At 26.7% G+C, this 15,252-nt stretch overlaps 1 protein-coding gene across 1 annotated transcript; it reads left to right on the top strand.

The window, feature by feature from the left end:
• Positions 1–86: 86 nt before the first annotated feature.
• Idh3a (isocitrate dehydrogenase [NAD] subunit alpha, mitochondrial) lies at positions 87–14,961 on the top strand. Its single transcript, XM_016048560.5, has 10 exons — positions 87–421; positions 2,564–2,716; positions 5,849–6,021; positions 6,112–6,241; positions 7,853–7,986; positions 8,578–8,680; positions 9,407–9,471; positions 9,694–9,775; positions 12,122–12,274; positions 13,444–14,961. Exons 1-10 carry the CDS (start codon positions 395–397, stop codon positions 13,522–13,524), a joined length of 1,101 nt encoding a protein of 366 aa, XP_015904046.3. The 5' UTR covers positions 87–394; the 3' UTR covers positions 13,525–14,961.
• Positions 14,962–15,252: the final 291 nt, after the last annotated feature.

The raw sequence follows: 15,252 nt of genomic DNA on the forward strand, positions 1-15,252 counted from the left end.
TCAAGAAAAGTCCCGCAAATTCAGTTTTTTAATGTGTTTAAACAAATTTATCCTCATTGTCAATCAAAATACGTAACTTTTGACACTTTTTGATATCAATAAAACAGAAAACTGAATCACTCGAATTCGTTCAACAATGCTTATAGGCGAAAGGCAAAACTTATCATTGTCGTCTTCAGATTACCAAACACTGAATATAGCAGACGAAAAAATATTATATCTGGAGAAAATAGTTAAAATTTAAAAAGTTTAAAAAAATTTGATTGGAAAAATTTTTTTTTCTTCTAGCTACATGCTGTGGCATCATGTATGTTAAGCTCCGCTCCGGCAAGGTCAACAAAGGGAACATCGTGTGTGAAATTTAAATTTTTATTTGCTATTTCATCGAGATATTATGGCTAATGTAATAAAAAATTGTCTGGTAAGAATATTTTAAAATCCATAGTCTATGTTCAAGATTCAGAAATATTATTTTTCTTTTATTATAATTTTTAAAAACAATCTTTCTTCCAATCGTCCTAGACCCTGGTATCTTTTAATTTATTACGCATATTTTTTATGTACATTGTAATTTTGCTAAGATTTGGACAGCTACAAAAAGTTACCCAAATTTGCTGCGTTAATTTATTTCTTTAAATATCATATAAATATTTATATGGGATTCTCAGAATGAAGTATTAACATTAAAGACTATCTAAACGTGAAAATGTTAAAAGAAATCTGGCTCCTGTGTTCTTTATGTTGTTTGTGTTAATAATTTTTTTAATCTAAAACGTTATGTAATTACTTAAGATCATAAACAATGAATTAAAAGTTTTTTTTAATCATGTTAGTTTTCTACAAGATATTTAAATGAACGTAGCATTGGATTAAATATTCAAGCAGTATGCAAATACAAATTAACACTAATATTCTAGAAAAATTAAATACGTTTTGTACTACTGAGAATAATTACAGTAACCCTATTTTATTTTAACATTAAGGGACATTAAAGAGATTATAGTGCTTCAAAAATATGGCTTGTTACCAAAAAATATATCAAAATTAGTATCTTAGTTTTATCTCCTAGCTTGTATTTGCTACATTTTCATTAATTTGCTTATAAAATCTGTTGATTACACTGCAAAATTTTTTGATGATTTTTTCATCAAAAACTAACATTAACAAAGTTTTTCTTAAATAAAACAAGAAAATTTTTAATAAAATTTGTCAAGTATCATATATTTGGAATTCAATGCTGTGGTGGAGATTTAGTCAAATGATTGTCTTTAGATATAATGTAAAATTTCATTGTAAGAATTGCTAAAAAATATGTTTATTAAATATACGTAAATTTTATGGTAGAATCGTTGCTGATAGAATGCATCAAAAGTGTGATTATTCAATTGTGTGATTTGATGTTTGCAGCACATAGTAATTTTCTATTAATCCATGGAGGTTTGGTAAAGAAAAAAAACTGTTGATCTAAAATAATAATAGCAATTGACAAAACTACATGACAACCAATGTATTTTGCTGTTCAATTAAATGCCATAAAATTATCATAATTTCAAAAAACCCTACTAGAAATCTGCCATAAAAGCAATTGGAAAAACTCCGTTGATCTAAAGTGGAATCTTCATCAATCTAAAGTGTGATTCAAAATTTGGGGTACTACATAATAATGTTGTATAAAAACATCAAGAGTTGATATATACATGTTGATGGAATATACATGTTGTAGAGATTTAACAGAGTATGAGAGTAGTCTTTATTAACTTAAATTAGCCTGTTAATGTCAGAGATGCCAACTTGCTCCACTTTCTAAAAAAAATATTTTCTAGTGGTAGCGTAATGTAAGTTTTTTTTAGTTTAATATTTTTGCTTTTAAGTAATTTTTCCACCGCTTCATCTCAAAATTCAAAATATCATATGAAATGCAACTTTGTTGAAGTTATCTCGTGGTGACACTTAAAGATTAGACGTTATAATTTTTATTCTACAAGTTTAACTGTTTTATTCACTCACAATTTCTTTAAATTTTTGCAGAAAGCAGAGCAGTTGGCGTCCCTGTAATATTAATGGAGAATTTATAAGAAATCTATCTTAATTATTTGTTAGTAAGTGCTTTAAACCTCTAATAGTTATTAACGATTGTGAATTTCAATAAAATATATTAATTCTAATTATACATCCTGTAGTCAAGGTGTAGAAATACCAAAATCATGGATCATAGCGAGTGATATTTTAGTAAAATTCAAAAGTGAAGAAAAAAGGCATTTTGTAGCTTTCTATCTATTGTTATGTCCTTTGCAAGACTATAAAAAAATTGCATTAACAATTGATAAAATCTTTTAAAGTGAATTAATCTGTAAATCATGAAATTAGTTTACATTGGACCTCATATTTTAAAGTTTACTATACATCTCATTATTGTTTTCTATTTATGTGGTGTTTAGATAAATATATTAGCATGAAACAGTTTTTAAGAAAAAGGGAAAAAAATAGACATAGCTGTTTTACTTTGAGAGTTTTTATGAATATCTGTAAGCTAATAAATCTTGTTTTCCTTTCATTTTCACAGTTTAAAAAACAGCTTTGTGGTCAACTGAAGAGTTTATGTACCTTACAATCTGTAAGGAATCAGTCTAATGTTCGAACTGTCACTCTTATTCCCGGAGATGGAATCGGACCTGAAATATCTGTAGCTGTTCAAAAAATATTTGAGGCTGCTCAAGTAAAGTTTTAATTTCTTATTCTATTTTTTTAACATCTAGATAGTTTTTAAAATTGTAGCAAAATAATTAAATTATGAAAATTCGTTTAAAGCTGTAGTTCTTTATTTATTCATATGAGGGTTGGCAAGTGTTTACTTTGCTCATGGTATTTCCTAATTTCTACCTTGATTTTTGCTATTATCTCAAAAATGTTAAAAACTCAGATCTTTAGTGGCATTGTATTTTTATATTATTCCAATTAATTAAAATTTATATGAAAAGTGTATCTTAATTCTTAAAACAATGTATTAAAAAAAGTTATGAAAGATATTTGCTAAAAAATAACTTAAAATTTTTATAAAAATATAATAATGTATTTTTATGGCTATTTAAAAATAAATGAGCAGAACTAGTCGCTTACCATTGCATGTTTTGATACAAGGACCCTGATTACTGAAAACGGCATTTTGAATATAATTGTGGTTCCTCATTAATGTGAGTTTTCAATTAAACAAAATAGCTATGGCCCTTCAATTAGTTTTCTTTATTTATAATTTTTGAATAAAGGTCTCAGGATTATATACTTGGTTTTCCAGTGTAGATTGTAAAAAATATAGATGCTGAATGGATATCAATATCAAAATAAAATCTTTATGGTAAACAAACTTTTTTAAACTTATTTTTAATATTTTACAAAGTGCAAAATTTTTTATTTTCATTGAAAATCAAGATTTAAAAATATGTATGTATAATAGTATAATAACTTTTAATAATTTATATTTTATAGTATATTGAAGCAATTATGAATATAATGTTAACATTAATTGTCATTTCTAAACGAAATTTTGTTAAGTTATTGTTCACTGCACTACAATATGATGAAAAATGTTTTTCTCTGGTAAAAAAAAAGTTTTTACGTCTGTCGTTTGAAAAAACCAACCCTGATTCATATGTAAATATTCATTACTTAACACTTTAATTGTTTACCTTCTTTGCAAGAGATGTGACCTTGGGTGCCCATATGATTTTTCTTTTCAGTTCTTTCATTTTGTCATTTTTGTCAGGACCAGATTATAGTGCTTAGAGTGTGTAATTTTTGTGCTAGATATAATGTTGTTAATTAAATCCTTATAGTGTTTATAACATCTTAACTTTAAAATGATCTTCATTCTGTGAAATTCCTCAATTTTTATTTTTTTATTTATTTAGAATCATTTTTAAAAAGCTCGTTTTTGTATTGTTAAAAACATATTAAAAAATTATGGTCAAAAAAACAACCATAATTTTAACAAGCTTGTAAAAGTTGTTCAGTTAAGACTTTTTCCCTCATTTGCACTAATTAGCTGATTGTGCTTACTTGTGGCATCAGACTTAAACAACATTTGACAACATACTTAACCTCTATCAAGAGCTCTTCAACAAGAAAAATGTGAAATAAAATAAATGTTTAAGTAAGCCAGCAGTCCAACAGATATGCAGAATATGCCGAATCACGCAAACAAGGTTCAGAATAAATTCAGACAGCTCTAGGGAAATGTTTTGTCAAATTAAAGAATTGCTTCAGAATTTTTTATTGCATGAAAAAAGAATGATGATTAGAAAAATGAATGCTTTACAAAATGTTTCCTTGTAAAAAAATTATATTTGTCAATTAGTTTGTTTATGAATTTGAATTCCTTAAGCATAAGAACTTAAATTTAGTTTTATTAATTTTACACATATGCTAGTTTACTCAAGAGTTGTGTAAATTAAAGTTGTTGCAACTTAAAAGAAAATTTTTAAAAAAAATGCAGTAATTTTGAAGAAAATTTCAAGCAAAAAGAAATAGTGTTCGGGAAAATATTAGAGTTTGAAAAATTTTTGCACCCCTGTGGCCCAATGGTATTAGAGCAATAAAACATGATGGGTTCTTGGTCATCCCACCCTGAAATATTTCGGAACTATGAATAAAAAGTTCCATTGTGTTCAAACGAATTATAAGAAAAATTTTAATTTTACTCAAGACTGGTATAAAATATACTGCAGAAAAAAGTTTTGCAGGACTTAATATAGATTTTTTATAGATAAGTATAAAAAATTCATCTATTCTGTATATATATATATATATACACACACACACAGGGCTCTGTCCGGACATTTTGTATTTTGTAAAAGGTCCGGTTTTTGTGAAAAAATTGCTCCCATTCTTTCAACCAGGGTCCTGCTTTTAAGAACTTGTGCAAATAGGGTCCGGTTATTGCAAAAAAATTTCAAGGAGTTTTTAAATTGTAAATAGATACAAGATTATGCTCAGCACTGTAAAATTATAATTTAAAAAAATAAACAGTAATTGCTGCTTCTAAATTAGAGATGCAACATACAGATATTTGGTATTTAGCCAATACTGCTGAACGCAGAATATTAATTTCGGATGAATAATGGAAGAATCGGCGGCCGAAGGCAAAATTTTATTTGTTTACATCCATCTTTCTTGTTTTCTGCCCTAGGAAGGGTTTATTCAATTAACTAAACAATAATGAAGATAAACAAATTTGTGAAGGGTCCGTTTAAAAGATAAATTATTTTGTGAAGGGTCCGTCAAAGGACCCAAATTTCTTCAAAACAGACCCCTGATACATATCTATATATGTAACGTTAAAACAATTATATATTAAATATAATCCATAAATAGAGCATTTATCTAACGCTCAATCGTTTAATGCCTTTCCCACAATGGAAGTAATAATATTGATCTAATTATCTCAGAAAATGTGATGTGTCTTAAGTAGCTTGAGAAATTGATCAGTCCCACGTTACTAAGCGTTACCTATTCAATTTAAATGTGTTGTCCAGAAAGATATAAAATCCCTCTTTCCAAAGTCAAATGTGCTCTTCTCTATCTATCCACTAACATGTAAGGTTCTCATTTGTGAGCCTCTGGCCCTAACTTTAATAAAATTAAATGATTCCTACATTTTCCTGTATCTTTTTAAAGAAGCACCGGCCACACTACGAATCTACAATGATTATGCTTTCAAAGCGTAACATACATATATCTATATCTATCTATATATATATATTTAATTTAAAAAAACTTATTACCAGTTAGTCAAAAATTTTGATGCATTAAAATGTGATACGAAAAATTTTTACAATTTGTTTTTTTCTTTAAGGTGCCAATCAGTTGGGAAGTTGAAGATGTAACTCCAGTTAAAGGTCCTGATGGAAAAATGGGAATACCTCAGAGGGCTATAGATTCCATTAATAAGAATACCATAGGCTTGAAAGGACCATTAGCTACACCCATAGGAAAAGGCCACCGATCTCTAAATTTAGCTATAAGACAGTAAGAGAATATGCTCAAAATTTTTTGATGTTATGATTTTCTTTAATTTTAATATTAAGTTCATTTATGTAACAAATTTGTTCTTGAAAGGGCTTTTCATCTTTATGCTAATGTTCGACCCTGTCGTTCTATTGATGGTGTAGAAACTCTTTACAAAGATGTTGATGTTGTTACTATTAGAGAAAACACAGAAGGTGAATACAGTGGAATTGAACATGAGGTAATAAAATCTTCTCTTTATTTATTTTCGTATTTATTATTATATATGGTGCATTTTTCATTATTAAGAGTTCTCTTTTCCCAAAAATGACTAAAGTATCTTAAAAAAGATTTATTACTTCATTTAAACTTCAAGCGATTCCAAGCACACAGAAAAAAGTTCATTTCTCTTACTTCCTTATACGACATCTACAACCCGCAGTGAGCTTTGACCTGCTGAACAATGTCGTTCCAAACTTAAGTGTTTTTAGTTTCTAGTGTCTCATCTTCAAGGTGGTTAGATCTTTGGTGGTATCATTCTACCATCTTTTTTTTGTTCTTCTTCTGGGTCTTGAGTTCAAAGGTTTCCCTTTTATAAGTATTCTCAAATTTTTATAAGTATTCTTAAATTTTTATTATTTTTTAATCTTTCAATATGCTTGAACCATATCAAATTTCGGGATTTAATAATCGAATTTTGTTTTTTTGTCTAACTAAATTGTCAAGTTCACCATTGTTTCTTATTCTCCACTGTGTATTATTTATTTTAATTGGTCCAAAAATTCTTCTCAAAATTTTCATTTAGAAGGTTAGTAGGATTCGTCCGTAATTTTTGGAGTCCAAGTTTCATTGCCATACCTAACTATAGGTCTTATATAGATAGTTCTTTTATCGATAGTTTATTGTTCTATCTGCATTATTAATGAAGTTATGAGTAGTTTTGTGCAAAGGAGACTGATTTTTCCCTCAACATGATTTTAAAGTTCTTTTTCATATGGATGTTTTAATGGTGTTTGCATGTTACTTGAATTCTTAAGGATTCTTTTCTGTTTAAGATAGAGCATTGAAGTGCATTTTTACAATCAGCTTAGTATAGTATATTTAATCAAAGTTTACCTTAAATAAGCATAAGAAAAATTATTCTGATTTTTTACATCAAATTATATTTCTATCGACATTTTTTAAAACATTTGTTAGATTTTACGCATAACTAAGCATAGAAAATTTTATAACTCATTTCTCAGCTAAATATTGCACATATTACCAACAATAATCATTGCAAACTTTATGAACAAAAAGTATTTTGAAAAATATGGAAAGGTAAAAGTGTTTTAGAGTTTTAAAAATTGTTAATTTTTTTACATCCTATTATATCTGTGTTTTGTTTTACTATGATTTAACACTTTGAATGGTGCCGCTTATTTGACTACTTGCGAAGAATATTTGTATGCATTTTAAAAGATATTATTTCATAAAGTAACAAAACTATTAAATTGTTTTAAAAGTAATGTAAAAATGATTTATTAAGAAAATTATTGTGAGCCTCGTAAAAGCTTTCTTGTTCACTGCTATTTGACTCACTAAGAAATAAGTTTTCCATTTTTCTTTTTGAAATCTCAACGAGTTAGGGTCAAGATTTTAAGTTATACTCCACTTTATTCAACCAAGATTCAAACTGATTGTGTAAAGCTTGTGTGCAAAAATATTACTATCTTAAAATATGCTGTCGAATTCTTATTACAATGCTAGTTCAGTATTTCTTCTAACTGGGTCAAATGTCAGAATTTTATAATCGTGACTATTTTCCCCAGGAATAGTTTTTAAGAAACTAAAGATATTTTTATTTTTCTAGATTGTACCTGGTGTTGTTCAAAGTATTAAACTAATTACAGAAAATGCATCTCATCGAGTTGCAGAATATGCCTTTGAATATGCAAAGCAGAACAACCGAAAGACAATTACTGCTGTGCACAAGGCAAATATTATGTATGATATTTAAGTAGTATTTTCTTATTTTTTTAGTGTTTGCTGAAATGTTTCTTACAAATTTAAAATTTTACAGTTTTTGAGAAGAAGAAGAAATCTACTCTTATTTTTATTAAAGAATGATAGAAATTATTGTATAAGATTTATTATTTTTTTTTAATATAAAACTTTGAGCTGTATTCAATGCTAAGCAATGATTTTTCATAACTATTCCCTTACATTATTAGTTATTACCCTAATTATGATTTTTACTCATGCAGCTATTTGCAGCATTTAATAATTTATTAATGCTTTGCTAAGTAGTACTCTTTGCCTTATTCAAGGATACTTTTCTTATCATATTTTGTCATCAAAATTTGTATTTATGTAATTTGGTTTTATCCATTACTTAAGTTGTCTTGCTAAAATTCACACATTTATCAGATAACATTTAACACGTTATAATTGTTAATTAAAATGAGTTTTTTATAAATTAAATTTATGAGAGTTTAAAAAAAAAGTTAATTTTTTTTTATTGTATTTAAACATAGTAAAATTTTAAAAGTAGGTTTTGTCAATATATCTAAACTTATTTAATTTTGTATTCTTTAGGAGAATGTCTGATGGCTTATTTCTTCAGTGTTGCCGACAAGTTGCTGAGCAACATCCAGATATTAAATATGAAGAAGTGTACCTCGATACAGTTTGCCTTAATGTAAGTTTTTTTATACTGCATTCCTTCCTACGGTATTGCTTTCTTTACTCTTTATTTTAAAGTAAAAGATATCTTTTTTGTATTATTCATCAAACTAGTTTGTGAACTACTATTTTGTTTCTTTTCTCGGAATTAAAGGAACAAATTAAGCTCAGAAAAATTTTACAGTTGTGGTTAGTAACAACTGTGTTCATATAATAAAAATCTGGTGATTTCTTTTAACTAAAATTATTGTGATTTCTAATGTTTTTTTAAGTATTAAATTTTTTAAAGTTATTTTAATGTGATTGGTTTTTTAATATAAAATAAATTAATTTCAATTAATAGTATAAATGAATTAATAAAGATATGCCTTTATATGTTGGGGGGGGGGAATTTAAATCAACTTACTCCAAAGACTTACCTTATGTTTTTCTTTATGTATATTATGTTTAGAGTATTTTAGTGTAAGGTACAGTTAATCCACACAAAAAATTTATTTTCCCCCACTTAACCTTGAGAACTTATTACAATAAGTTCTGCCCTTAGATATAAACATCTAATGTTTGAAGTCATTTAAATTACATTTATTTACTTGACAAAAAAACGGAAATATGAAATTAAGCATTTTTTTTTACTCACATTACTGGAGTGGAATGATTCTCTACTTAGTATTGCTGATTAAAGTTGAATTATCTAGAGTTATTATTGTTGCATATATACTCATTTTATTTATACATCATTTAGATGGTGCAAGATCCAGCAAAATTTGACGTCCTTGTCATGCCTAATTTGTATGGTGATATTCTAAGGTAATAAACAAATTTTCTTATTCAACCTTTGTCCGAATTTTGCCATGAAACTCCATGTTAAAGAATTAAAGTATTAATTTCTGCTGTTGCATTTTAATAAAATGATGGAAAACTGGCTATGCTTATACTAATGGTGTAGCTTTATCTTTAAAATAAATGCAAGACAATTTAGTGTAAGTTTGAGCTTAAATATTTTTCAAATATTGTTTATATCTGTTTTAGTGATTTGTGTGCTGGTCTTATTGGTGGCCTTGGTGTGACACCCAGTGGAAATATTGGCAAGGGTGGTGCAGTTTTTGAATCAGTAAGTTTTTAAATTGTATTTTATTGTTTTTCTTATTAATTATATTTTGTTTACTAACATTAAAATTTATAAACTATAAGTTTTAATGCAATATATAAATAAATATTTCATTTACTAGCATTTATCTGAAAAAATTTATTTAACTGCTTTAAATTTTCAAATTCAGTAAAGCAAAAAAAAAATTAGTATATTCTTTTATCTTTAAAGATTGCAAATGTTGAATCTCTTATCTATGTTTAAATAAAAATTTAAGAGTGTTTGAAAAACATGATTTTTGTGGTAAAGTTGTTTTTAAAAAGCTAAGAAATTTAGTTATTGTTTTATTACCACATCCTTTAATATAAATTTAGATATATAAAAAAATTTATTCAAATTACATGGCATTCTCTTATGTATTAGGGAATAGTGGAATGCTATGTGCAATGCAATAAAATTCTAATTAAAATTTTAAGTTATGATGAAACAGTTTTTTCCTGCAGTTATATATGAAGTTATAGTTCAAATAATGATCACTGAAAACCTCAAGTTTTTTCATTGCTGAAGGAAACTAAATTAAATTTAGAGCATCTTTGCCAGACCATGTCAAATTTGCAGTACAAATTCCCATATCTGGACATCCATTTACTGACAGAGTCTCTTTTTTCTGCACTTTTTGACAATCAAAATAAACAAAACACTTTTCCTATTTCAAAGAACAAAACATTTTTCTTTTTTTATACTTGTGGCCTTTCAAAAAAAAAGTATACCGAGATGAAAATTATCAACTTTTCTGCTAATTTTTGTTTCTTCCTGATTTTTTCTGAATTTTTTATTTATTTACTTTTTTTAATTTTAATCTGATTTCCTCTATAATGTGAGAAAAAATTGACTATCTTTGAAACAAAATTTGGACTTAGTGATAATCCTGAACTGTAAAAAATGCGATGGACAATGAAATCGTTATAAATCGAGTGCATCAAAAAGTAATTCTTCAAATACGCAATTCCAAATTGCCCATGCATGATAGAGAAGCATTAAAATTCGCATAGGATTGCCTGTGCGTGATAGAGAAAGTAAATCTGCATGGGATTATAAGAAAATCGTCAATAATTAAGTGCGAAATGGCAAATTGAAGTTTGCCAAGCGAAATATATCAACACAGCCGCACAGATTTACTGATGAATGATTGCTAATCGAGAAATGATTACTAACTGAAATGTATGATTCAGAATTTGCAGTATGCTATAATAGTATATTTTAAATATTGAGATTCGAAAAACCATGTGGAAATCTATAACAATAGTTGACGAAATAGAGATTGGCAAACCCTGTGGGTTTATATGTTGTTGATTAAAATTTAGGTCAATTTTTTCTATTTGTTATTTTTTATTGAATATGATTTTTGATGTTTACCTTGAAGTGACCTATTATCTGGAGAAAGCCATTTTTTGGAGTTGCCAAAGTCTCAACATTTACAGATATAAGATTTTCCATTGTACATTTAATTTTTTTGTCTCTTTTTCTGTACATAATATTTATTCTGTTTCTAATGAGATTTTTTTAATTGAGCTTTTACTATATAAGAAATCAAGGAATTTTTTTCCCCACAATGACTGCGATATTTGTAATTTTGGGTTAATCATAAATATATTTCTAATTAGGACTGAACATATGCAACCTCAAAAGCAGTTGATAAAGTTGTTGCTAGTGCATAATAGTTACCTCCTTTAGCTCTATCCTATTATAAATTTACTAACATGATTTATATCTGAAGACCAGTAATTCAAATACAAGATACTATTCTTTTTTAATTTAATTTTTCTCTTTTTTATATTAATTTTGGTTTATAGTGCCTGGATAAATTCAGTGGTAACCTGTCTTATTATTTAACATTCCTTGGTGCTCCATATCTACGCTAATTTTTTCATTTGTATATATAATATGGGCGAAAAGACAATTTTTTTATAATGACAAAGAATGGTATAGGTTAGAGATATGATAAATTGTGCAAAAACTATTTTAAATTTAAAAAGAAAGAACTATGAACTTTTAATAATCATCCTAGTAGTTAGTGAATATGATGTTCATTTTTTCTGTGTGTTTTGTTATCATTAGAGAATATTGAAGTGCAAAATTTAAGGTTAAAGTTTAAAAATAAACTGTGACAGAATTGATGTAATTTTTTTCTTAGAAAATAATTAACTTTTATTAAGACGAATTGAATGAGGTATAATTCATTCCTCAAACTTTTAATTAAATATTTCTATGCAAATTTAATAGAAGAAACTAAACAAAAATAGTTAACCCTTTTTTTTCATTGGGATAATTCTTTTTATTATTATTATTAACTCTCAGTATTTTCTATAGGTTCACGGAACAGCTCCAGACATTGCTGGACAAGATAAGGCTAACCCTACTGCATTACTTTTAAGTGCAGTAATGATGCTTCGATATATGAACTTAACTAGCCACGCTGATAAAATCGAGCAAGCCTGCTTTGAAACAATTAAAGGAGGAAAGGTATGTTGTTTGGAGTTGTTACTCTGCAAAAAAATTTTTATTGACAAGTTATTTTCATATATTTTAGATTTAAAGTATATTACTTAGTTAATTGCATACGAAGACTTAAAAACTGCTAATTTATTTATGCCATTAACTTTATTCCCCTGTTTCTTTGTAACTCTGTTTTGATTCATTTATCTCAGTTAAATTTTTTTTCATTTGACTCTGTACTCAAATCAGTACATAAAGATGAAATAGTTTCATAATTTGAAACTAAATATCTAAAATATTTATATATTTATTATATCTTGTTAATGATTGACTTAAAGACATCTTTATTATTTTAATTGAAAAAATTAAGCAATGCTATTGATGTTGTAGAAGCATTTTTTTCTTCTTTTTTTCAGAATTAATATTTTCTTTTGTAATGGATTTATTCCTTTTATTTATTTAAAGATTGATAGATAATTTTTTAACATATTTTAAAATGCGATACATCGCCATATCACGATGTATTACAATATAAAATTTCTTACATCATCTAGTTTTATTTATGTGACTCCCTTTTTTAATTAAAATTTTAGGAATGAAGTTAAGTGAACTAAAAGGGAAGAAAAATTCTCCCCCCCCCCACCTGTAACTTTAAAAAGGTGCATTACTTTCGAAAAATGTAAGGGGAACAGAGTTTTTGCAAACTGCCCCAAGTGCCGCAACATGCAGGCTTCTCTCCAACATATCCTGGACTGGACAAGAGGGACATACTAAATAACCCACTTTTGGAGGCCGACATCCTCCGGGTCATGAATCTCGTGGACATTGTTTAGCTCTGCTAATTTTGGGGATAAGGAAGAAGAAGAATTATTATTCTATATGTTATTTAATAAATTCATACTTGAAATTTTATTAACATTCATTAGAATATTGCAGCTACTTGGAGGCTACAATGCACACTTTGGGAATCACTATCTTACAACATTTTACCTCATCTTTATATTATTAATAAAATATAGTGTGTATTTTGTATAAAAAAAAAATTGGAATTTAATAAGGAAATATCAGGTGATATGTATTCTAGCCCCTATATTAAAGTGTTACTTTTTTTTATAGATTCATTGCTCCTTTAAACATGCTAAAATTTAGTCTGAATGCATTGTATAATTAGTTCTGATTTTTGTTTTTGTTCCTAGGTAAGGACAGCCGACTTGGGTGGACGTGCAAAGTGTTCAGAGTTCACAGAAGAAATTTGCAACAGGGTGACTGCTTTATAAGTTAACATTAGTAGCGATATTGTGAAGTTGTTTTCAAAACATTAAGAAGTTTTCGAAAAGAAATCTTAAAGTTGTTGGTCTACTGAGCTTAGTTTAGGAAATAACTGTTATTTAGTCCACTGAGGAATTCACGTAGAAATAGTTTATATGAGAATCTGAACAATCTTACTTGTTTTCTTAAACATTATCTTGCCAGAATCATTATCCACTGTTGGTTTAATCACATATTTTTGTTATATCTGTCTTTATTTTTAAAAAAATTTCTAAACATTCTAATGCAGTTTGATTGCAAATTATATTTAATCAAAATTTTAAAATTTGAAATGAGCGTTTTCATTTCTTTAAAAATGAATATTGTGCATTTAAAAGGATAAGTAATATAAATTTTGAGCTTAGTGATTAAAAAATAATTACATATTTTTATGACTTATTTGAATTTAGGAATCAGTTGTGTAAGCTGATTTAAAATATTAAAAAATAAAAACATTTTAATGATCAAAATTTAAAATAGCTTTTAGGTGCATTTTTTAAAAACTTTTTTACTGACCTTATTAGTTTGAAAATAATTCATTGTTCTAAAGAGAAGTAAGTTTCTTTAGATATTTATTGTGTATTTGCCTTTTCTTCTAGTTTACTTGTTTATTTATTCTATTATTTTTAAATTCATGTATGCTTTAGGTACCTAGTCATTTTGTCTGCTTGTTTTGTGGGAATTTAGGTTTTATTAAACTGACTTTAAGGTCTATATTCTGATGTATGAATGTGGATAATTAGGAAACCGAAATTTTCTGAATTGAATATAATCAGATAATCTTAAAGTTGGCATGTTGTTTATTAAGTTATTTGAGAATTGTGATATCCCACTTACTAGTCGGATGTGATGACTTGATTTATTTTATTACATTATAATTTTTATAAAAACTTGTTCAAATTTTTGATTGTAATCATTGCATTATTTAATTGCTCCGACTCAATAAACCAGCTCTTTTCTTGTATTATTTCTTTGGTATTTTGTTTATGTAAAAAATTTGCAAAGAATTTTTTTTTGCCTTCTATATCATGCATGTTTTAATACTTAAAAAGTTCGTTTGTTATCTTCCCACTTATAGCAGTCTTGTTCAAAAATTTGTGTTTTATGTAAATTTTATAATTAGATTCTAATGTCAGATGTGATTTTGTGAATCACTAAACAAATTAAGTTTTTTTCTAAAACCAAATATTGATTATGCCATTTTTATAACTGCTTATAAATTGATTTCCTTGAGTGAAAAAAACATTGTAGTGTTTTAAAAAAAAATTTTTTTTTTCACATGATCATCTTAAATTTATTTGTAAATAAATAGGTTGGTTGTCATTCATTTTCTGTGTTATTTGAAATTTACTCCTATTTATGAATGTTTCAGATACGCATAATTAAATAAACTTTTTCATTCTACAGTTTCAATTGTCTTTTCTTTCTTAGTGAAATGAATGATGTCTACCACCAACAATTCAAAACATGAGATAAATTTTTTTTACTTTCAAATATTAGATTTGTCATTTAAAAGAATTAGTATTTTCCTGAATTTTAAATTAAAATAAATCAATATTTTGATTCATATTATTGGTGCAGGTTCTTTACCTTTATAAAAATATTTTAGATATTCTGACAAAAAAAAGAGACCAATATGGAATTGAAATCATTTTTACATGAAACGATAGAAAAATTTCTTCATGCTTAAAAATTAT

This window comes from Parasteatoda tepidariorum, chromosome 9 (assembly GCF_982258835.1).
Source record: "Parasteatoda tepidariorum strain Cologne lab strain chromosome 9, Ptep-v5.0, whole genome shotgun sequence".
In the NCBI taxonomy this organism is placed as follows: domain Eukaryota; kingdom Metazoa; phylum Arthropoda; class Arachnida; order Araneae; family Theridiidae; genus Parasteatoda; species Parasteatoda tepidariorum.

Coding starts and splice junctions, on each gene's coding strand:
- Idh3a (XM_016048560.5), top strand. CDS start 395: ATGGCTAATGTAATAAAAAATTGTCTG. Junction 6,022..6,111: donor CTAAATTTAGCTATAAGACA/GTAAGAGAATAT, acceptor TGTTCTTGAAAG/GGCTTTTCATCTTTATGCTA. Junction 7,987..8,577: donor GTGCACAAGGCAAATATTAT/GTATGATATTTA, acceptor TGTATTCTTTAG/GAGAATGTCTGATGGCTTAT.